Source organism: Bufo gargarizans, chromosome 3, assembly GCF_014858855.1.
Source record: "Bufo gargarizans isolate SCDJY-AF-19 chromosome 3, ASM1485885v1, whole genome shotgun sequence".
Lineage (NCBI taxonomy): Eukaryota > Metazoa > Chordata > Amphibia > Anura > Bufonidae > Bufo > Bufo gargarizans.
The window spans coordinates 127,908,455-127,931,798 of NC_058082.1; the positions used below are offsets into that span (position 1 = coordinate 127,908,455).

Consider the following 23,344-nt stretch of genomic DNA (forward strand, 5'->3'; position numbering starts at 1 on the left):
CCACTGACAGGACAGAGTTGGCATCACGGATGACCACTGCTAGGAGATGATTTGGAAATCCCTTCAGCCTAGCAGTGCATGTGGAATATGGATGACACAGAGAGGGTAAAAAACAAACACCTGGACCAAGCACTGATGCTTCACGGACATCTGGATGCATGTCATGAAGGACGTGTGTAGCATGTGCACCAGGTTACTCTGTGCCGTTTTGGGGATCAGGCTCCACCTAAATCCCCCAGGTAACCCAACCTGCAAGAGAGGTCCAAGGCACTGCCACATTCAGCATAACCTGCTTTATTTGTAACAGTAAGCAATGTTTCAGCATGCAGGGCTTTCTCACGCTGAATACACTGAAAAATAAGGGGGATTTAGCAAAACTAGTGCCATCGTTTTTTTGTTTATGCCATTTTTTATTTCGTGTCATTTTGTTACAAGCATTTCTCACATAGGCTTCTCTATAGGAATAGAAAAACTATGAGAAAAACACCAGGAAAAAATAGCCAGAGAATGCTTCGGTTTAAAAAAATAATAAAAAAAAGTGCCGCTGTCTAAATCTAACAAACAATCACAAAAAAACACTTAAAAACGTCAGAGAAAAAAACTACCTAATTTTCGAAGGGCCTAGGAGAAATGACAGGACTGATTTCATACGGGCTCTGATTTTCCCTCGTCACATACCTCCCCCAATGTCTACCATTCAATGTGGCCCTGATGCAGGGTTGTAGGGAACAGCTCGTCTCACGGCGTGCTGTGTTGTGACGGATTCTCTCGTTACGCCTCCTCACGATGGCGGTCATGCATCATTAATGTGCTACGCTGCACAGATATCATGGATGCGTATGTGTGAACCAGCAGCGCTCAACAACACATCGTATGTTGAGGATTTTAATACAAACCCAAACCGCACAAGGTACGTCCAAGATTCGCACATCACAAGCCAGTAGAACGTGAAAACATTCATGTGCTTTTCCCCGTTTTTTAATCCGTCATGTGCGCTGGGGTGAAAAACAATGGCACGTGGCCATGTACATGCCCTAATGGCTACCAAAAAGGGTCATATTGTAAGGATCCATTCACACGTCCGCAATTTCGTTCCGCATTTTGCGGAACGGAATTGCGGACCCATTCATTTCTATGGGGACGGAAATGTGGACCTGCGCTTCCTGGTCCGCATTTCCACTCCAGAAAAAAATTAGAACATGTCCTATTCTTGTCCGCAATTGCGGACAAGAATAGGCATGTTCTATTAGTGCCGGCGATGTGCGGTCCGCAAAATGCAGAACGCACATTGCCGCTGTCCGTGTTTTGCGGATCTGCAAAACACGTTACAGACGTGTGAATGGACCCAAAGGGTCAACCAAACACGACTGCAGAATTGGGAATTCATCACATGCTTTAGCTTCTGTTTAGACTGGGCCTACGTGATGTATAAGGCTCTGTGCACACTATGTTTTCTGAACGCGTTCAGGGAATGTGCTGGGAATGCTTCCAATGCTATAGCCACAAATACAGACCATCAATCCATGAAGTATAAGGCTCTGGTCACATTACATTTCATGAACCCGTTCAGGGTGCGTACTGGGAAAAAAGTTATAAAAAAAAAAAATACATACAAATAATATAAATCTGGCATCACTGTAATTGTGCACAATGAACACCACAAAAACAAACCCCCCCCCCAAAAAATGACTGAATTGCATTTGGTTTTTTTTCCCTACAAAAAATATTTTTCTCGCGTTCCTCATACAAAACATGGTAAATTAAATGGTGCCATTAAAAAAAATACAACAGGGCGATGTGAACAGAAAAGTAAAAAAGGTATGGGTCTTATAGGGGGAGGAAAAAGAATACAAAAAAATGAAAATGGTCCTGATCCTGAAGTGGTTAAAGGGAACCGGTCACCGGGATTTGATGTATATAGCTGAGGACATGGGTTTGCAAAAAAAACCTATTTGATCCATATGCAAATTACCCTGAGATGTGTCCTGTACGTGAGATGAGTCCAGCGTGAAGGAGCGCAGCACCGCCCCGCATCCTCAGAATCTCCTCCTTGACATCAGACAGCCAGAGCGCCGTAATCTCGCGATGCGCAAGCTAGCTCATGCGCAGTGTCCTCAGAGTGTTCCTTCCCTGTGCTGGCATCAGCCTCAGTGAAGGAACAGCGCATGCGCTAGCTCACGCATCGCGAGACTACGGCGCTCTGGCTGTCTGATGTTGGGGAGCAAGGAGGAGATTCTGAGGATGCAGGGGCGGTGCTGGGCTCCTTCACGCTGGACTCATCTCACGTACAGGACACATCTCGGGGTAATTTGCACATGGATCAAATCGTTTTTTTTCTCCACAATAAAAGCACACAGAGCTATGGGGACTGGGTATTGCGGATGTGCTAGCGGCCATCTAGCAACCCATGTCCTCAGCTCTATACACAAAATCCCGGTGACAGGTTCTCTTTAAAGCCAACAGAGGAGCAGCATAAAGTAGTCTTATGACATGTTCTCATATGCAATCTTATAATTGAATCCATACTTTTTGGACAAAAATTAATTGTAAGTTAACCAAAGCAATAAAAGTCTAATCCGACCATTAATAAATTATGTAGAGTTTCTGGAACAGATATAAAATGTTCTCCCTTCAGGGGATGGACCGGGTCAAAGGGAAGACGTTAAAATCTGAAATGATACCAATTAAGTAGGACCTCTCAGCTCTCCAGACATGTCCGCTTTAGTAAATAACTGTATTCTCCAAGCAAGAACAATTCTGGAGCAGCTCTTTTTGAAATCTATATTGTGAGGTTCCTATTTTATTACTCCTAGAAACATAAATTGACAACTGGGTGTTAACAGTTGTGGGTGTGTCCCTTATACTGTCCAATCAGTGCTGACAGAATCAAATGGAGTAGGCATAAACCTCTTCAACAAGGAGTATGGCAACACTCCTAAATTGCAAGGAGGAATAATTGAGGAAAGGCTAAGATCAGATGGTTCAGAATTGTTATTTCATGGGGAATGAAAGCATTTAGCAGCACAGGCATGTCAGGAATGGTAACAGGTCACTCCAAGCTTCGGATATTGATGACCTTTTCCCAGGATAGGTGATTACTATCCAAGTGATCATGGTCTGGCACCCGAGTTTTCAGCATTAAAGCACCTAGCAACATTAAGCGAGCGTTTCTAAAACCAAATTAACCTCCACAGAAGTAAAGCTGTAAGGTCATAAGACGTGGTCCTGAAAGGCACGATTGTGGAGCACATCATTTACATTTTTAGGGATTAGACCCACTGTATAGACACCCTGTTAACTGCCTTATTTGGTTTAATGCTGAAAAACCGTGAAACTGAAATTCAGCTCTACAGTTCTCTTTGACGTCAGCAGAGAGAATAAAAATAGTGCGGCTTTCTGCCTCAAATAAAAAAAACACTATGTCCCTGTACTGTGTGTGGTAATCTGCAATTGTGCTGCCAAAATAACATTTCCCATAGGAGTTGCATAAAAAGATACTAAAATAAGAAATCCTGAAAAATGTGTGGCTTCTCCGAGCCTCCCAGAGCACAATCTGAACTGGAATGCTCAGAGCGTATTCCTGTCCACAACCTTCTAGAAGTTAGGTCCTATCAAACTGTGGCACCGTGGACTCGGCATAAAGGAAATCACCACGTCACAAAGTTATTTTAACCGACTTCTCTGTTTATTTTCCAAGTATACAAAGTTTCAGTGTGTCTGTGCTATACCCAGATTTCCTTCACTGCTTCTAACGTCTGGTACTTTGCTCCATTAAAGGGATTATCCCATGACTAATTAAAAAATGAAAATCCGAGATCATATAGTATACAGTAATTTCTTTCTAACAAAGCTAGAACCAGCCCTGTACCTCACATAGGTCCAGAGATCTCCCCATTTATTGTACTTCTAGATCTATATCAAGCTGGAGCTCAGGGGAGTGTCTTTCCTGCTGCAGCTAAGGGGGCGTGTCCATGCTCTCCCTATCACAGCTCAGGAGGCAGCTGACGGATAAAACTGAGCATGTGCGGCCTTCTCAGTGAGCAGGACAAAGAAATAAGAAAAAGAACAAACTGCAGGTGGCGCTATACAGATACATTTTATTGAATAACTCAGCTGCTATGCTAAATTTGTAATTACTTGCAGTTAAAAAAGTATTAAGATCCAGGTGCTGCTTTGAAACCTGTTTCGTGAACAACCCCTTTAAGGGTCAGGCTATGAGACTGCTATTTAGGCATCACACAGAACCCTAAATAGTTACCCCAGTAAGTATTCCAAATTGAACACCAAATTGGACTCTATTTTCTAAAAGGAATATAAAGCGTGGGAAAAAAGCACTAAATAAATAAATAAATGTACCCAGAAGCCAGATCATCTGATAGGACACCCAGGTTGGTGATGCATATGTGGACTGCATAGGGTCCCATATTTCTTGAAATAGTTTACAGAGGTGAACATGCTCTTTCACCTGCTTACGATCACGATATACAACTGAGGGCACATGTTCCAATCTGTGTTTCGTATATATGATATAATATAAATTGCTATATGGATAACGTTTAGGCTTTGTTCATATTACGCTATGGAAACACATTCAGGATATGTAGTTTTAGCTTCTACTGCATTTGTATATTTTTTTCTTGGCTGTACAGAATAACACAATTGATTACACTTTTCAATGCAACTGCATCTATTATATAAAAAAAAAAAAAAAAAAAAGGATATAGAGTATATAAATAAATATATATTATTGGGGGGGCCTGACATATGCCGCTATAGACCTAAAGAGTGTGACATATGTTGAAGCTTTCTGTTGGAGGTATATGTTGTGAAATACTGCATTAACCATTTGCTGGTTGACTATACGTATATGTCAGGGCAGTCGGCACTTATCCCCGCAAGTGTGTTTCTGAATGTCCATGTTTGCAGGTGCATGCTCATCGTGTGGGGACCCCGCTGTCACTAACAGAAGGGTTCCCCATAGATAAGGGATCCCTGCCTTCCTCATCTCTATATACACAATGCCGCTTTCTATAATGTTCCTAGCGATCATGCTGGGGGTCAGGTAACTGCATGGAGCTGCTGGGTCTTTGCAGACCAAGATCAGCTCTGCCATGAGGTTGTACAGCCTTGCACAACCTCTCTGGGGGTATTATTTTCACCTGTAGAGGGGGGTATTATGTCAGCCCCAATTATAGGATAAATCAGCAATACAAAATGTAATGTTAAATGTCCCCCAAAGGTCGTGTATGAACTTATCGAAGGCCCAATTTGTAAAATGAAGACAAAATAACTAAACAAAAACTATTACAATAAGGCTTCTAGGCCCAGCCAGGGCAAACATAACCCATACATCCCTTAGGCAGAGTTCACACTTAAGTTATTTGGTCAGTTTTTTCCATCAGTTATTGTGAGATAAAAACCAGTAGTGAAGCTACACAGAGATAAGGTGAAATGGAAAGATCTGCACCTGTTCTGTGTTTTTGACCCGCACCTGGTTTTGGTTCATAATAAATGATGGAAATAACTGACCAAATAACTAGAGTATGAACTAGGCCTTATATCAACACTACTATTATAAAAAAAAAACGACAATATTTTTAAAAAAGTAGTTGCATGTTGTACTATTAAAAAATTATAGAAATGGAAAAAAAAAAAATAAAATGACCATTTCCTTTTTAAATAAAAAAATTAAAATTAAAAAGTACTGAAATAAAAACCTAAAAATAAATATCCATATATCATAAAAAAAGAGCACAAAAATTACATCCATAATTAACCAGGAAAAATAGTTCAAAGATGAAAGCACAAAAAGAAAGAAAAAATAACTGAAAATGTACCTGGCTAGGAAGGGGGGTAAATGGCCCGGTCTTGAACTTGTTAAGGGGTTTTCCATGGTATTCTTTTATTTTTGTAAACTGCTAGGGGTGTGTCAAATAACAAGTAAACTTACACTTCATTCCCAGCGCCCCCTGCTCCAGAATCCCCACTCTATCCTCTTACCTGGGCTGCAGCCAGTGATGTACTATTTGGGCTGCAGTGGTGACGTCCCCTATACCTCTACAGCCAATCACTGGCTCAACACTGTACACTCAACACTGCAGATCGCTGAGACCAGTGATTGGCTTCAGCCGTGTACAAGATGTCACTGCTGCAGCCAAAACAATACATCACTGGCTGCAGCCCAAGGAATAGGAAGTGGCACTGCAGGATTGGAGGGGTCCTGCAAGATATGTGTAAGTTTGCTTATTTTGACAGATCCCCAGAAGTTTACAGAAAAAATAAAAATAAAAAATCCAGTACAGTATGTGGCTGTGTCACTTTAGAAAGCAATTCTTGCAGGATTAGACAAGCTCCATGCTTTATACGTTTAGATTTTACTAGATTTTTAACTAGGCAATAAAAATGAATATGCTTCTACAAAGGGGCTGACAAATGGCTGTATAATCCCACTGCTTTTTACAGCCAAGTCCTCACTACATAAACACTGCTTATTGGAAAAAATACTCAATGTCGATTCTCTTACCTTTGAATCCTTGGCATAGTAAAGGGTTCTGCCCCGGAGCTTAAAATAGCGTTTTTTCCATCTCTGAAATGAACTGGTTTGCTTCAGTAATAATCCTTCTTTGATACTTGTCTGGAAAGTAAACAGAAAAAACACAATTGTCAAAAAGGAATGAGCACATTTTTCTTCTTCCTCCAGAACATGAGTGGTCAGCAGCACATTACAGCAAGCGCTGCTCCTGACATCCAAGCGCGAGCTTCCCAAACTTCCATGTTCACCAAAATCAGGGATGAAATCTCCTTAAAGGCACGTACTTTACAGAAGGAGCTGTATCAACCCTTGAAGCCCACGTAGACATCAAGAAAGCTCCTTCTCCTAAATTACTGGTGGTTGATGCAGAAATAGAGATAAAAGGCGTTTTTTAAAAACTACATAGCAATAGTATGTAGAAATATATTCAGTGATCTGAGCTTCAATGACCAAACCTACTCAAAGGAACATAGTAGAAGACTGTATCGGTAAGGTCCACAGGTTGTACACAACGCTATCGTTTGCGCCATGTCTTGTCAGCCTCAGTCTCAGATCACTTAGGAAACAATAGATTGAGCCGATACAGTCTCTGCACTAACAGCGTATCTGATGAGTGAAGAGAAGAACTGCATCTGATGGTCTAAAGCAGGCATCGGCAATCTCCGGCACTCCAGATGCTGTGAAACTACAACTCCCAGCATGCACACTTACTCTGGGAGGATTCTGGGAGTTGTAGTAGAACAGCTGGAGTGCCAGAGGTTGCTGATCCCTGTTTTAGAGACTAGTAGTGGTCTCAGCTCCCTGAACCCATCTTCCTACAAGTCGAAGAGACAGTTAATTTTATGCACACGCTCTTTAGGACTAGATCCGTATTTTGATCCATGTGCATTCCGCATTTTCCTCACTCGCATAAATAGAAATGACTTCTCGTCCACAAAATGGACCAGAATCGGACATGTTCTATAAGTTGCTCAACAGCCACATGGATAAGCAAAAAATACAGATGTGTGCATGGCCTTAGGGGTGGGCGATATGGCCTAAAATCTATATTGCGATATAATTTTAAGCATGTGCGATATGCGATATATATTGTTTTCTATATTGGGGGGGTTTAAACTTTTTTTTTTTTTTTTTTAAATTTATTAACTATTGGCCTCCTTAAGGGCTAGAACCCTTGTCATATTCACCCTAATAGAGCTCAATTAGGGTGAATAGGACTTTACACTCTCCCTGTGCTTTGTGCACACAACAGCAGGGAGCTGACCATGGCGCCAGCCTCTCATGTGCCCTCCAGCCTCTGATCTGCCCCCCCAGCCTCTGATCTGCCCCCCCCCACCAGCCTCTGATCTGCCTCCCCCCAGCCTCTGATCTGCCTCCCACCAGCCTCTGATCTGATCTGCCTCCCCCCAGCCTCTGATCTGCCTCCCCCCAGCCTCTGATCTGCCTCCCCCCAGCCTCTGATCTGCCTCCCCCCAGCCTCTGATCTGCCTCCCCCCAGCTCTGATCTGCCTCCCCCCAGCCTCTGATCTGCCTCCCCCCAGCCTCTGATCTGCCTCCCCCAGCCTCGATCTGCCTCCCCCCAGCCTCTGATCTGCCTCCCCCCAGCCTCTGATCTGCCTCCCCCCAGCCTCTGATCTGCCTCCCCCCAGCCTCTGATCTGCCTCCCCCCAGCCTCTGATCTGCCTCCCCCCAGCCTCTGATCTGCCTCCCCCAGCCTCTGATCTGCCTCCCCCGGTAACGCAACCCCCCCCCCCCTCCCCAGTATTAATCATTGGTGGCAGTGGCCACAGAGTCCCCCTCCTCCTCCCCATCATTGGTGGCAGTTTGCAGTTCCGATCGTAGCCCCAGCAGTGTAATGCTGGGGCTCCGATCGGTTACCATGGCAGCCAGGAGTCACGCTACTGAAGTCCTGGCTGCCATGGTATGTTAGTGAGCAGAGAGCAGCGCATTATATTCACGTGCGCCGTGGCCGCCGGTCGCTCCTTCTTCTCATAGGTCTGTGCGGCGCATTGCTAATGCTGTAAGATACTGCATATCGCCTATATCGCCCACCCCTAATATATATATTGTGAGACAGTGACTGGAAAAGTAGTAGAGAATCGTTATATTTCGCCTTTACTATGTACTAGGCTACAGGAGGTGGATATCTCAACTAGGAAAGCTGGGCGAGATATCAGAAATCCAGGAAAGATGGGTTACCTTAGCAAAACATAGCTTGATGAGGATATAGGGTAAATGGTGTTGTCAGGCCTGGATTTTAATGGAATGAGGATGCAGGTTGGTAGCGGGGCTCCTCATTCCCTTCCTGTCCAGAACAGGTTTCCTATAGAGCTCTCAGCCAGGTGATGAGCTCAGCTTTTTTGGGGGCTATAAAGGTTTGCACTATGAGCATGTCTGGGTGGGGGACTGGTTGAACTGATTGGCTTTCACCATTGCTGCTGAAGTCTGCTCAAACAAGAAAAAGGACACTGAGGTTTTTTTGAATTGTGTCGTGTGGCTGGTAGTAGGCCCCCCGTATAGAAAGGGTCATTTTATGTTTAGTTACTGCTCAGTCGAGCAGGAATTTATTTTGTGTTTTGCCTGATTGTAAAGGCCTTATATTTTGCTTGTTGATGAGAATAAAGAAAACAGGCAAATCCCTGTGTGAACTGTGCCATTGTGTCACTGTCTCTGACTGCTGCCCACCACTATTGAGCTGACCCCAACATATATATATCTATCCAAATAATAAACATTTAAAAAACCTTGAGCTACCTTGCTAGCCATCAAGCACATAAAACTCTCTGTTCAGCTCAGGAAGTCACATAAAATAATAATTTAATTAGGGAAATTGCTGTACCCATCACTTGGGGTATACGACTGCTCCTGAATCTTTACTTTAGTCCCACTGATTTCTAATCTGTAATTCAGCAGCTTCTGTCACAGGACCATACATTCACATTGAATATTGAAGGGAAGTCTCATCCCCTGGTGTTCTTCTGATTCCCTCTCAGAACATCCTCTTAATAAAAGCAGTAATCACTCTGCTGCCCCCGGGGTTCTGACTAAGCCACATACATCTCAATTAGTATGCTATAATGACAACCTCTTTCTAACAAAGCTAGAACCAGCCCTGTACCTCACATGGATCCAGAGATCTCCCCATTCATTGCTATTCTAGATTTATATCCGCTCAGGGGAGTGTCTTTCCTGCTGCAGCTCAGGGGGCGTGTCTCAGCTCTCCCTATCACAGCTCAGGAGGCAGCAGGATGAAACTGAGCATGTGCGGCCTTCTCAGTGAGCAGAACAAAGAAATAAGAAAAAGAGCAAACAGCAGGTGGCGCTATACTGATACATGCTATTGAATAATTAGTTTTGCTAAATTTTTTATTACATGCAATTACAAAAGTGTTCAGATCCAGGTGCTGGTTGGAAAACTGTAGAATATTTTTCGTGGGACAACCCATTTAACAGGAAGATCTCACAGCATTAGGCCTCTTGCACATGACTGTATGTATTTTGCCGTCCACAAAAAAACGGATCCAGAAAAAAAACGGATGAGATCCGTGTGCATTCCGTATTGCAGACAATAATAGGACATGTTTTATTTTATTTTTTGTAGTGCGGAGGCACGGAGAGAAACCCCACAGAAGCACTTCGTAGTGCTTCCGTGGGGTTCCATGCCTCCGTTCCGCACCGCAGCTCTGGATTGCGGACCCATTCAAGTAAATGGGTCTGCATCCGTTATGTGGGGAGCACACGGCCGGTGCCCGCATATGGCCACGGCCGGGCAACGGCATTGTGCATGAGGCCTAAGAATGGCATATTTTGCCCCAGTATATACAAAATGCAGTTCTGAAGGACAGTCCCTTTAAGTTTATGCAGAGATAGATTTTTAATACCTGTAGCTGATCACAAAGCCAAAGCAAATGAAGATTAATGACAGTAAGCATTAATTATGAAACATAGTCTGTTCCATCCATTACTGGATACTGTGAGAGACATAATGGATCAGTCTGGGCTCAGACGCCTCTCTTGGGAACCATGAAGATGAAGCAGAAATAAATCATCACGTATAAAAGAGAAAGAATGTAAGGAAAAATATATATCTGTGGATATTTATGAAAGATACTTTATTATATCGTGAAACTTCAGTTTTGAGACTTTACTTTCTTATTTTAGGAAAGTCCAAAATGCATCAAATTGATAAGGCTACTTTCACACTTGCCGCAGGACGGATCCGACAGGCTGTTCACCATGTCGGACCTGTTTTGTGGCTATTTCACCGTGCCTCTGGACCACCGCTCCGTCCCCATTGACTATAATGGGGACGGGGGCGGAGCTCCGGCGCAGCACGGCGAAAGCCGCCGGACTAAAAAGCCTGACATGCAGTAATTTTAGTCCGGCGGCATTATAGTCAAAGGGGACGGAGCGGCAGTCCGTCGGCACGGCGAAATAGCCGCAGGACGGATCCGACAAGGTGAACAGCCTGTCGGATCCGTCCTGCCGCAAGTGTGAAAGTACCCTAAGGAGGTGCACACCTGTTAATAAATTTAATAAAAATATTTTTTTTAGACTGGCGTATGAAACACCATTTTTAATAAATGGGGCCTCGCCTCGGTCTTTACCTTACAGCAGTTGTTTCCCTTAGGCAATTATCTGAAGTCCATGACCATGAGGCTCACGGCGGCTGGCGGCAGTTTACAGCGGGCCATGGGAGCTTTGACTACTGTCCCTGCATTTAGCCTCATAGGCCTCATGCCACTAGGCCTGAAGCCTATGAGACAGTAGAATAACGTAGGGGGCATTAATACAGGCACGCGCACTATAGAGGGAGGGGGTAGCATTATAATTCATGAGGAACTACTGGGGACATCAATACAGACTAGAGGAATAAAGGGGGGGGGGAAGGGCAATATAATACATAAGGCAGTACTGGGCTCATTAGTACAGGCCTGAGCACCTCTGGGGGAGGAGGGTATTATAATACATAAGGCAGTACTGGGGTCATTAGTACAGGCCTGAGCACCTATGGGGGGGGGGGGGAATTATAATACTTTGAGGCACCACTGGAAGCATTAATACAGGTCGGAGCACTACAGTGAAGGAGGGGGGCATCATAATACAGGGGTACTACTGGGGCTATTAATACAGGTCAGAGCACAAGAGGGGGCTTTAATATAGGACAGAGCAATATGGGGGCATTATCCTACAGGTGGCACTATGGGGGCGTCATAGCTGCAGGAGGGCATTATAACTACATGGAGGCACTGCAGGGGGCATAATAACTACTGGGGCACTACAGGGGCACATTATAACTACTGGGGCACTACAGGGGACATAACTACTGGAGCTACTACAGGGGACATAACTACTGGAGCTACTACAGGGGACATAACTACTGGAGCTACTACAGGGGACATAACTACTGGAGCTACTACAGGGGACATAACTACTGGAGCTACTACAGGGGACATAACTACTGGAGCTACTACAGGGGACATAACTACTGGGGCTACTACAGGGGGCATTATAACTACTGGGGCTACTACAGGGGGCATTATAACTACTGGAGCTACTACAGGGGACATAACTACTGGAGCTACTACAGGGGACATAACTACTGGAGCTACTACAGGGGACATAACTACTGGAGCTACTACAGGGGACATAACTACTGGAGCTACTACAGGGGACATAACTACTGGAGCTACTACAGGGGACATAACTACTGGAGCTACTACAGGGGACATAACTACTGGAGCTACTACAGGGGACATAACTACTGGAGCTACTACAGGGGACATAACTACTGGAGCTACTACAGGGGACATAACTACTGGAGCTACTACAGGGGGGCATTATAACTACTGGGGCACTACAGGGGACATAACTACTGGAGCTACTACAGGGGACATAACTACTGGGGCTACTACAGGGGGCATTATAACTACTGGGGCTACTACAGGGGGCATAACTACTGGAGCTACTACAGGGGACATAACTACTGGAGCTACTACAGGGGACATAACTACTGGGGCTACTACAGGGGGCATTATAACTACTGGGGCTACTACAGGGGGCATAACTACTGGAGCTACTACAGGGGGCATAACTACTGGAGCTACTACAGGGGACATAACTACTGGGGCTACTACAGGGGGCATAACTACTGGAGCTACTACAAGGGGCATGTTAAATACTGGGGCCACTATTAGGGGAATTATAACCACTGGGGACACTAAATTGGACTTTATTACTACTGGGGGCATTTTTTCTAATGGCAGCACTATGGTTGCATATTTACTACTGGGAGTATTGTGGGGGCATTAGTATACATCCAGCAGAGTTTGGGACCCCTGCCTTAGAGTAGTACAGTAGTCTACACACATAACATTTCTATTAACCTGCACAACTCATACAGCAAACATATAAAAGTTAATTCCGTCACAAACAGAAACATTTTATTATTCATTGTGACTAAAAACAGAGCAGACAGCCGCGCTTCTAATTACCCTAAATAGGAGTGTGTCATAACATTTATTCAGCTCACATAAGTGATGGCGCAGTGGGGAGGTGAGCTGAATGGAAATGTCCCGTGCGTCTCGTAGCCAAACAAAGACATAAACCTCACCAGATTCCCAAAGTGCACTTGGGGTGCTCCAGGTCATTAATAACACGGCAAGGTTCAGAAGACAAGTAGAACATGCTCAGAGCTGGGGTGAATGAGGACAGGGGACTGCACTAAATGGATGAGCGAGGTTATGTGCAGCACACCTTTGATGCATGTAAACTGTAAGCTCTCCAGACGTATCCGAGTTAGTAAAGAATTGTATCGCCCACACAACGTCTACAGGCGAAATAAGAATAAAGACCCTGCCATTTGGCACACGTGAACGTGCCCTTACAGGAATAACAGAGGGATGACCCAATGAACACTGCGATCCCTCCAATGTATCTGAAAATGAAAAATGAAACAACTTTGCAAAAGGATTAAAAACTTGACTTGTTTCTGCAGCTCCTATGCAGGTCTATGTATCTCCATGGCAACAGACAACAAACTGTGCAGTCTGATTTACCTCTCACATATATACTCATCACTCCACTCACTATTGACTGGAAACAATCTCATAACTCATAAGTCATGACGATCAATCACATGCAGAGCCTCCTGCACAGTTGTATCACTGCTGGTTATTTCTGCCATGCACTGATTGAGTCTTACCCAATAGAGATATCTAATAGCCAATTAGGGTCACATAATCAGGTACACAACTATCACGATACTCTCGCAGTGCATGGAAAGCACAATTAAGCCTGGGTTCACGTCTGGGTTTTAAACTCCGGTACTGTAATCCGGCCTACAAGTCTACTTTCAGCCGGACGACAAATGCTGCACGCAACATTTTTTGTCCAGCCGAACGTTGGCATATCTGCCAGAAAGAGGCCGAAATACCACTGGATCTGGATTTTCAGGATTTGGTGTTTTCCTACATCTTGCCTCATCAGATACAACCTCTTTTTTTTTTTTTTTTAGGACTCATTCACATGACCGTATATTTGCCGTGCCCATGTTGCGGACTGCAAACAGCGGGTCCACAATACACAAGCTCCGGCCGTGTGATCTCTGTACTGCGGTGCAGACCCATGGACTTGAAAGTGTCCACAATAGGCAAGAAACTGCAAAAGATAGGGCGTGTAGCTTTTGCTGAATTGAGGCACAGATCAAGAACCCTTGGAAACTCTTCCATGGGCTTTGGGGTCCGTGCCTCCGCACCACAAAAGCTAGGACATGCCCTATCTTTTGCCGTATCCTGCGGATCGTGGACCTATTCAAGTCAATGGGTCCGCACTGCAACACGGAATTCACACGGCCAGTGCCTATGTTGGCAGACGAGTATTTGCAGTCTGCAACATAGGTACGGCATCCACTGATCAGCTGTCCAAGAAGGCACCGACGCTCGCAGAGTCGCCGGAATTCTCTCTGATCACCAAGCACAGCGCTGCACATTGTATAGCGGCTGTGCTTCGTATCACAGCTCAGCCCCATTGACTGCAAAGGGGCTGAGCTGTTCCTAGGCCATGAGACCGATGAACGTGATGTCACATGGCCTAGGCTAAGCTGTGAGAAGACTGCAGTGCTACTACAAAGTTAAAAAGGGTGTCCCACAAAACATATTCTGCCGTTTTCAAACCAGCACCTGGGTCTGAATACTTTTGTCATTGCATGTAATTAAAAATTTAGCATAGCCACTGAGTTATTCAATAAATTGTATCAGTATAGCGCCACCTGCTGTTTGTTCTTTTTCTCATTTCTTTGTCCTGCTCACTAAGAAGGCCGCACATGCTCAGTTTCATCCTTCAACTGCCTCCTGAATTGTGATAGGTAGAGCTAAGACACGCCCCCTTAGCTACAGCAGAAACGACACTCCCCTTGAGCTTGATATAAATCTAGCAGAGCAATGAATGGGGAGATCTCTGGATCCATGTGAGGTGCAGGACTGGTTCTAGCTTTGTTTGAAAGGGCTTGCCATGTACTATATGATGTCCGATTTTACTAACTGCATCAGAAAGGCTTCCGTTATTTATCTATCTTACTAGGAGCTGTAAACTGGATGCTTATTTTTATAACTTTTTACCTTAAGGATTGCAATATAGGGAAGAAACAAAATAGATGATTCTCTGTTTTACCAATATTTTTTAGGTTTACTGTCCCTTTAAATAGGTAGGTACTTTTTGATACAACAGGGCAAAATACGGCATACACAAACATGCTCGTCACTATCCATCCAGTGGACTAATAAGATGACTACACAGGTTCTCCTCCTTTGAAGTGTAATGGGTTGGACATAAGGAATCTTGTGTGCATATGTAAACCTGTAATTACCCGTCTACAGATCATTCAGTAATGATATTCCTACACGTGACTTTGAAGTTGTGTAAGCTTAGGGTAGGTAGGTACTACTTGATGGCAAAATAATATCCAAAGCAGTATCTCCTTCAGAAATAATAGGACATGTTCTATAATTTTTGAGGAATGGCCATGCAGACATACAGAAATGGAATGCACACGGTCATTTCCGTATTTTTTTTGGGCCCATTGACGTGAATGACCCTGCATATCGGCCATAAAAAAAAAAAAGGAACGGACATGGAAACAAAATACGTTGGTGTGCATGAGCCCTTATTGATAAGCTCCAGCTCTCCCCGCCCATCTGCAGATGATTGACCGTTCTCTTCTAGGGAGAAAAGTAAGGAGAAGACGGTCAGTCATCAGCAGATGGGCGGGAGAGCAGGAGATCATGTATAACCATGACTCTTCTCAGGTAGCCATGACTCCTTTCCAGGCCCGGGCTGCAATGATTATGATGCTGGTTCTCGGCAACCACTTACTTTTAGCTTATAAGTGACACACCGCTGAAATTAGCGCCTCTGTCACTACTTTATCCTGCTCTGAGTGAGGGCAGCAAAAGGTTCCCTTTTATATACTTTTCATCATTAGTTTGGGTCAGTGCTCAGCCATGAATTTTGGGACAGGTAAATACTTCTGTAATGAGCTCCTATACCTAGCGCTGGTGAAGAACGAGAAGTTTCTCAAGCCGGTGTGGAACTTATCTGTCGCTTAGCAACAGTACAGTGCGCATATAACTACGTGGCCTTTTTTTTTTTTTTTTTTTATAAATTCCAAATATAGCCACCATTTTCACAGGCTTTTTTTTTTTTTTTTTTTTTTTTTTTTTTTTTTTTACATATGGTTTAACCAGCCTCACAGAGAACACATTTATAGGACCATGGCTGATGTTCTAGATTTTGTAAAGCTACTTCGACATTGGTATCCTGAAATATATCAACTAATGAGGCAGCAGCAATCTAAATCATCATAGCAATCTGATGGCAACATAATAATGACTTTACACTGTAATTAAGATAACTTATCCCGCGTGTACTCTGCCGCTCTAAATGAATAATTGTCACTAACATAAATTACAAATCAGCGAATACTTTCCATGAGAGCAGAGACACTTAAAAACGGGATTTTAACAATGCCAAGGATTATTGAGTTAATGCAGCAGTAAGACACATACATAGCAATATATTACACCAGGAATTACTCACAGATTACAAATGTCACAGCTTATCTACCTACAGGAGGAGCGCTGGGTGTCTGACCAGAGATCTCTGTCAACAACGAGAACAGGGTTCCCGAGTCCCCTGTGTCAGACCAGCATTGATGAGTAAGCAAGACCACCGCTCCATTCCCTTCTATGGGACTGACTGGGATAGCCGAGCGATGTACTCAGCAGTCAAATAGATGGGAATAGGGTGGTCGCATATGCGCACTACATTCACATGTCAGAGCGATTACAGCGCACAGAAGCTCTATGGCTCCGTGTTGATGAAGCCATACAGGCTCAGGGCGCATTCACACGACTGCGGAGTATTCTGTGGGCCGCAAATTGAGGATCCACAAAACATGGATGCCCATTACAGAAATGGCTATTCTTGTCTTGCGGACAAGAATAGGACATGCGCTATATTTTTTGTTGGGCAACAGAATGGAACAATGGTGTGCTGTCTGCATCTTTTGTGGCCCCACTGAAAAGAATGGGTCCGCACCCGTACCACAAAATTGTAGAATGGGTGCAGACCCATTCATACGGTCACGTAAATAAGCCCTTACTTTGTGCATGAGCCATCAGATGTTCAAGAAAAACCTATGGACCATAAATCCCAACACTGCAATTATTACATCCCAAATGAAGATCCAACCTGATCCTAGAAATTGGCAAAACTGAGCCCCACATTTTAAAATTTAATACATTGCATCATGCTCCTGGGGATGGACACCGTAGATAAAGAGTCAATAGGACTTATTTGGAGCCAAGGCAACAAGAAAATGGTTCTATAGAAACCATTTTAATACAAAAATAATCTGGCATTTCATAGGATGCAATACGCACAGGTAGGGGGACCACGAGGAATTGATCAGATGTCCCAGGACTGGAGTGAGACACACGCTCTCACACCTAATTAGTAAATACTTTCTATAACCACAACAATAGCTTGGCCTTCCTTCATACAGGCTTGTAAATGCCCCATGTATGTGCAATACAGGGCTTAAAGTCATTTTAGTCCTCACATTAAAACAGCACATATGTGAATAATCTGTGTCAGTCATTTATTTTATTTTTTTACAGAAACAGGTAGATGTTTTTTTTTGGGGATAGAATTTTTTAAGTGACTCCATGTACTCTACTTCCTGTCCTGGCTCATTAAAGGGGTTCTCAGGGAATTATTATTATAAATATATTCTCAAATACCTTTCATTAGGTATAATGGCTTGTTATCTCTAGGAGGCAATCATTAGGAGAAATACAATGGCCGCTGTCCTAATAGTACACACAAAACCTGTCCTAATCACACAGGAGGACAAGTTACTTCAGAACACTGAGCTGAAGAGCTGCCTCATCCTCCTCTCTTCTCTGCTTGTCAGAGATCCTAAATACACCTGATAAAATCTTCAGCTGAATCTCTGTAGAAAAGGAGTTTATGAGGAGACATGAGAGGACGGACAGGACAGGCTGTGGTAATGGAGACTATATACAGGAGCTGCTGCTCATGAGCTTCACCCCCCACCTCCTCTCTGTACTTCATGTCTCCTCATGAACTCCATTCCTACAGAGATTCAGCTGAAGATCTTATCAGCTGTATTCAGGATGATAATCCCTGACAAGCAGAGAGGAGGCTGGGGCAGCCCTTTAGCGCAGAGTTCTGAAGTAACTTGTCCTCCTGTGTGATTAGGACAGGTTTTGTGTGTACTGATAGGATGGTGGCCATTTTATTTATCCTAATTCGAGATGAGCGAATCGGCTTCGGATGAAACATCCGAAGTCGATTCGCATAAAACAACGTTCTAATACTGTACGGAGTAGCAGCTCTGTACAGTATTAGAATGTATTGGCTCTGATGAGCCAAAGTTATTGCTTCGTAAATTATTTTGTACTGTAAAAAAAAAAAAAAAAAAACATTTCCCTAACTCGGGTTCGGTTCCAAGGTACCAGAGTTCAGGAAATGTTTTTTTACAGTACAAATTAATTTATGAAGTTTAAGCAATATGAAGGGGCACACTCAAAAGGGAACCACAATGGTAGCAGAAAAATATGGACTTTATTAGTCTAAAAACATACCCCTAAAAAATGCATATAAAAACATACAAGTAGGCACACTTGTACCTATACAATTCTATGCAGATATGGTCTGACTGTTTGCGTATTAATTTCCCATTGACATATATAGCGGCGTGCCGGCAATGTCCCAATAGGTGCTATTATAAGTCAATGGGAAATTAATACGCAAACAGTCCTACCATATCTGCAAAGAATTGTATAGGTACAAGTGTGCCTACTTGTATGTTTTTATATGCATTTTTTAGGGATATGTTTTTAGACTAATAAAGTCCATATTTTTCTGCTACCATTGTGGTTCCCTTTTGAGTGTGCCCCTTCATATTGCTTACACCTCATTTTGTTCTTTAAGGTCCTGAGTGTGGGACCTGAGGGTGAGCACCTTATCCATACGGTGAGGGGGTGAGCCGCTGTATCCTTGCAAGTATTTTTAATTTATGAAGTTATTGTGAGACTTCACGAAGCAATAACTCCAGCTCATCGGAGCCAATACATTATAAACGTTTTAGGCCCCATGCACACGGCCGTGTTTCACAGCCGTGTGCGGGCCGTGGAACCGCGGCCTGGATCCCTCCTGAGAGCAGGAGCGCATGGCGTCACTGGTTGCTATGACGCCGTGCGCTCCCTGCTGCCGCCACAATACAGTAATACACTGGTATGATCCATACCAGTGTATTACTGTACTGTGCCGGCAGCAGGGAGCGCACGGCGTCATAGCAACCAGTGACGCCGTGCGCTCCTGCTCTCAGGAGGGATCCAGGCCTTGGTTCCACGGCCCGCACATGGCCGTGAAACACGGCCGTGTGCATGGGGCCTTATGCAAATTTACTTCAGAATTTTCATCTGAAGTCAATTCGCTAATCCCTACTCTTAATGATTGCTCCCCATTCACTGCAGGCAGAGAGGGAAGGGGATGAGAGTATCAATTACAGCATCACACATTACACTGATAAGTACAGTGCTTGTCTGTGGGCATCTTCGAGCTATCATACTGTTATCCCAATGCTACACATACAATTATTCTAGCAGATAGTATATTTTCCTAACAGCAGCAGTGAGCTGAAAATGGGTTTCCAATCTATATAGGAATTAATCTCTGTGCGCTGACCGCTACAGAAGGACAAAAGGTGGGAAAAAAACGTAAAATTGTGAAACAAATTGCTTTCTATGAATAGAGGCAGATTTACTAATAGTGTCATACAGTTTGTAAATTTGGAGTACAGTAAATCCTATGCCACATTTACACTAGCATTCTGTTCGTGCGCCACAAATTTGTCTATGCGCCTGAATAATGTCTGTACACCAAAAGTTTGTCCGTGCCCCCAAAAAACTGTCTAGTCTAAGTTTATGCCACTTATAAGTTGATGTAATTTCACTCCAAAAATGGTCCAAAATTTAAGCACCTTTTTGGCCCACAAATGTGTATTTAGGGCCATCCCTTTTCATGCAAAGTTGCACCCCTTTTCCAGCAAAGCCACACACCCTTGTTAGACGAGGCGTAAAATGCTTAGAAAAGAGTGTAAAACATAGGTGTTGTGACTCTCAGTTCATAAATGTGTTCATAACTGCATTTGTAGACGGCTACTTTTTGGGGAGAGTACATTTCCTACAAATACATAATTTGTAACTACCCTCCTAGGGTCCCTACACACATGAAATTGGCTTTTTTTTTTGTTCTTTGTCTTTTTTTGTGCTGTTTTTTGTTAAATATCTGTGTGAAGTCTTATTTATTCTGGCTTTTTCCCCTAATAGTGAAAATGATGTAGCAACTCTTAAACGACTGTGGCGGAACCTTGTGACAGACTTCCTGTAGGGCTCTGTTAACATCATATTTTCAGCCCACATGGAGGCATACATTCGGAGCCAACTCAATTTTTTTTTTCTTGGAAACTTATGCAAAAATCACAAACGTCCACCTTTTTTCTTTTTGCAAATTCGAAAAAAAAATCTGAGCTGTACACATACTGTATATAACTGATTATCTTTATGATTCGTTATGAACACATCAGATGAATTTACTATGGACTGTAAAATAATGAAAATTTACAACCACAGGAATTTACAGACGTTTGGCAAGCCTCATGATGCATACCTCAGACAGAAGGCTAAGACATATCTAAATGCATAGACAAATAGTGGGATGGGATAAGCTGCTATGGGAAATCCGATTGAAAAAAAAATATATATTTTATATATATAATGTAGAAAATCCGCAGCACTCCTTGAAGTATAGAAAAAATGTGTAGTTTTATTCACACATGTCAAATAAGACTTACATATATGCACCATAAACCTTTGAATGATCATAGCCTACTCCTAAAACATACAGCAAAGAAAAAGGTATCCCGACTTAAAGTAAACCCAAAACGTGCGCATGGTTTTCATCACTGTATTCTACTCATTTTGCCCTTTCAATTGGTCTTTATCAAGACATTTCACATTTTTTTCTTCTACAGCTTGAAGTTTAGGTGCATCTACAGACTAGCAGACTGCTTGACACTGAATCTGTCAGGGAGCTGCTCTGACGGCTCGATCTGTAGCCAGACTCATGGTTCTGTGGCAGATTTAATGGTAAACACATCTCAAACTTTTCTGACATGTATTTGGGCCATGTGAACACGGCCTTAACCTTCCTTCAATCACACAGGAGACAATGGGAAATTATCACGTATTAGGTTGAGATGGTGCCCATTGGAACAGGCTGAGGAATTCGCCTTAAAATTTGTACCCTAATCTGCTTTTGCTGTGGGTTTCCTTGACAATTGCAATGGGTGCAGTTTGTGGCAAAAAAAAGTTCAACAAATATGATACGTGTGACCAAATACATACATTCTTCTAGGTTTCTAGTGATCTAATAATCAATGCACATCACGTTTTGCCCTACATTGGAAATTGTCAGTCTAGGTTTAAAAGGCATCTGTCAGCAGATTTGTACCTTTAAAATTGCCTGGCCAGTTGTATGTGCGCTTGGCAGCTGAAGGAATCTGTGTTGGTCCCATGTTCATATGTGTCCGCATGGCTGAGAAAAATTATGTTTTAATATATACATATGAGCCTCTAGGAGTAATGGGAGCGTTGTCGTTACTCCTAGAGGCTCTGCACTTTCTGCAACTGCCGCACCCTCTCCACTTTGATTGACAGGGCCAGGCAGTAAAATCAACATAATGCCGGGATCTGTCAAAGTTCAGAGGATCTGGCAGTTGCAGAGAGAGCAGAGCCTCTCGGTGTAACGACAACGCCCCCATTGCTCCTAGAGGCTCATTTTCAGATAATAAAACATCATTTTTCTCAGCAATGTGGGCACATATGAACATGGGACCAACACAGATGCCTTCAGCTGCCAAGTGCACATGCTACAGGTCAGCCAGTTTCATAGCTACAAATCTACTGACAGATGGACTTTAAATGTTGGGAAAAATATATTTAAAATAAAAATAAATCCATATCCTGGTCTACTGACCAAAAATAATAACCCGTGCTGTACTGCCAACTGAAGTCGCTCCCAAGCCTCTATCATTAACTGCCATTCTTTGTAATTAGGTAAAAGAGGGCACAGGCATAAGCAGACACGCTGGACATGTATGTATACTCGCAACATTCTTCTTGTTCTAATTAGAAGACGTCTCCAGTAGATAGCACAAGTTTCGCTCAGATCTGGATAAACATTCAGCACTAATGAAGCGCTATACTTAATCTATGTTACCAGGCAGAAGACAAAGCAGATAAGAAGCAGAATATTCCCTGTATCCCTGGCAACAAGATGGGGCATCGTCGAGCACACAACCACTTCTTTTCTGCCGTAAAAGTTGCAGGTGTTTCTGCGGTATAATGTAAAGACAATTCAACCCTTGAAGTTGAAAACGCGTCGAATGTGGAGTACAGAGAACCAGAGGATACATGAGGACAGCTAGAAGACCTGGGAACCATGGCCGTTTACAGCAGTTGAGGAACGTTGGGTGCTCATCTAGAACCGTCTGTGTGGAAAAAAAAAAATGCTTTCAAGTTTCCTTCCAGCGTCTTGCATCTCGTACAAGATAAGAAGGGCTGTTTGGGCAAACAAGACCGATGACAACAGGTCATGGGATACATTGGCGCGAGAATTTGTGTTGATGGGCTCCTTTATAAACAGGGGTCGAAGAAGTGAAGCCACTAAACGTTTTAAGAAGGGAAGGCTCTTTGCTGTTCCTGCATCTGAGGTTTACAAATGTTTTAATGTAAGTCAAATATTATTAGTTTAAGTCGTCAACAGTCGGTGAAGTGTTTTGGCACAAAGTTCTTAGAGTCCACCGCTCTCTGACGTCCAATAAATTGCAATGGGATGTTTAAAGAAACACTTCATATATTCTGTCACACATTAACCTCAGACTGCGAATCCCACTCTTTGTGCATTCTCCTTGATATCCTGGTAATGCTATGGCTAAGAAAACAGCTGTCCTTGTTTAAAGGACCAATAAAGCTAAAATACAAGTTAAAGAGACTCCATTAGTTTTCTAAAAGTGGAGGCAACCTACAAGAAACCTCATTAGACAACATACATTCAGGTGTCCTCTTTATATAAAGGCAGATAGTCAAATGGGTGCTGCAAGAGGGACTATACCTCTTATTATTCTCACCAATACTTTCAATATGGCGATTATCATAATAGGGG

General features: G+C 43.2%; 1 protein-coding gene across 5 annotated transcripts in view; it reads right to left on the bottom strand.

Moving 5' to 3' along the window:
- DGKH (diacylglycerol kinase eta) overlaps positions 1-23,344 on the bottom strand; it is a 215,421-nt gene that overhangs the window by 99,995 nt on the left and 92,082 nt on the right. For all 5 annotated transcript variants that reach the window (XM_044286089.1, XM_044286090.1, XM_044286092.1 and 2 more), the window contains one exon: positions 6,524-6,634. In XM_044286089.1, coding sequence (XP_044142024.1) covers positions 6,524-6,634 — 111 coding nt within the window. The remainder of the gene's footprint in view (positions 1-6,523; positions 6,635-23,344) is intronic.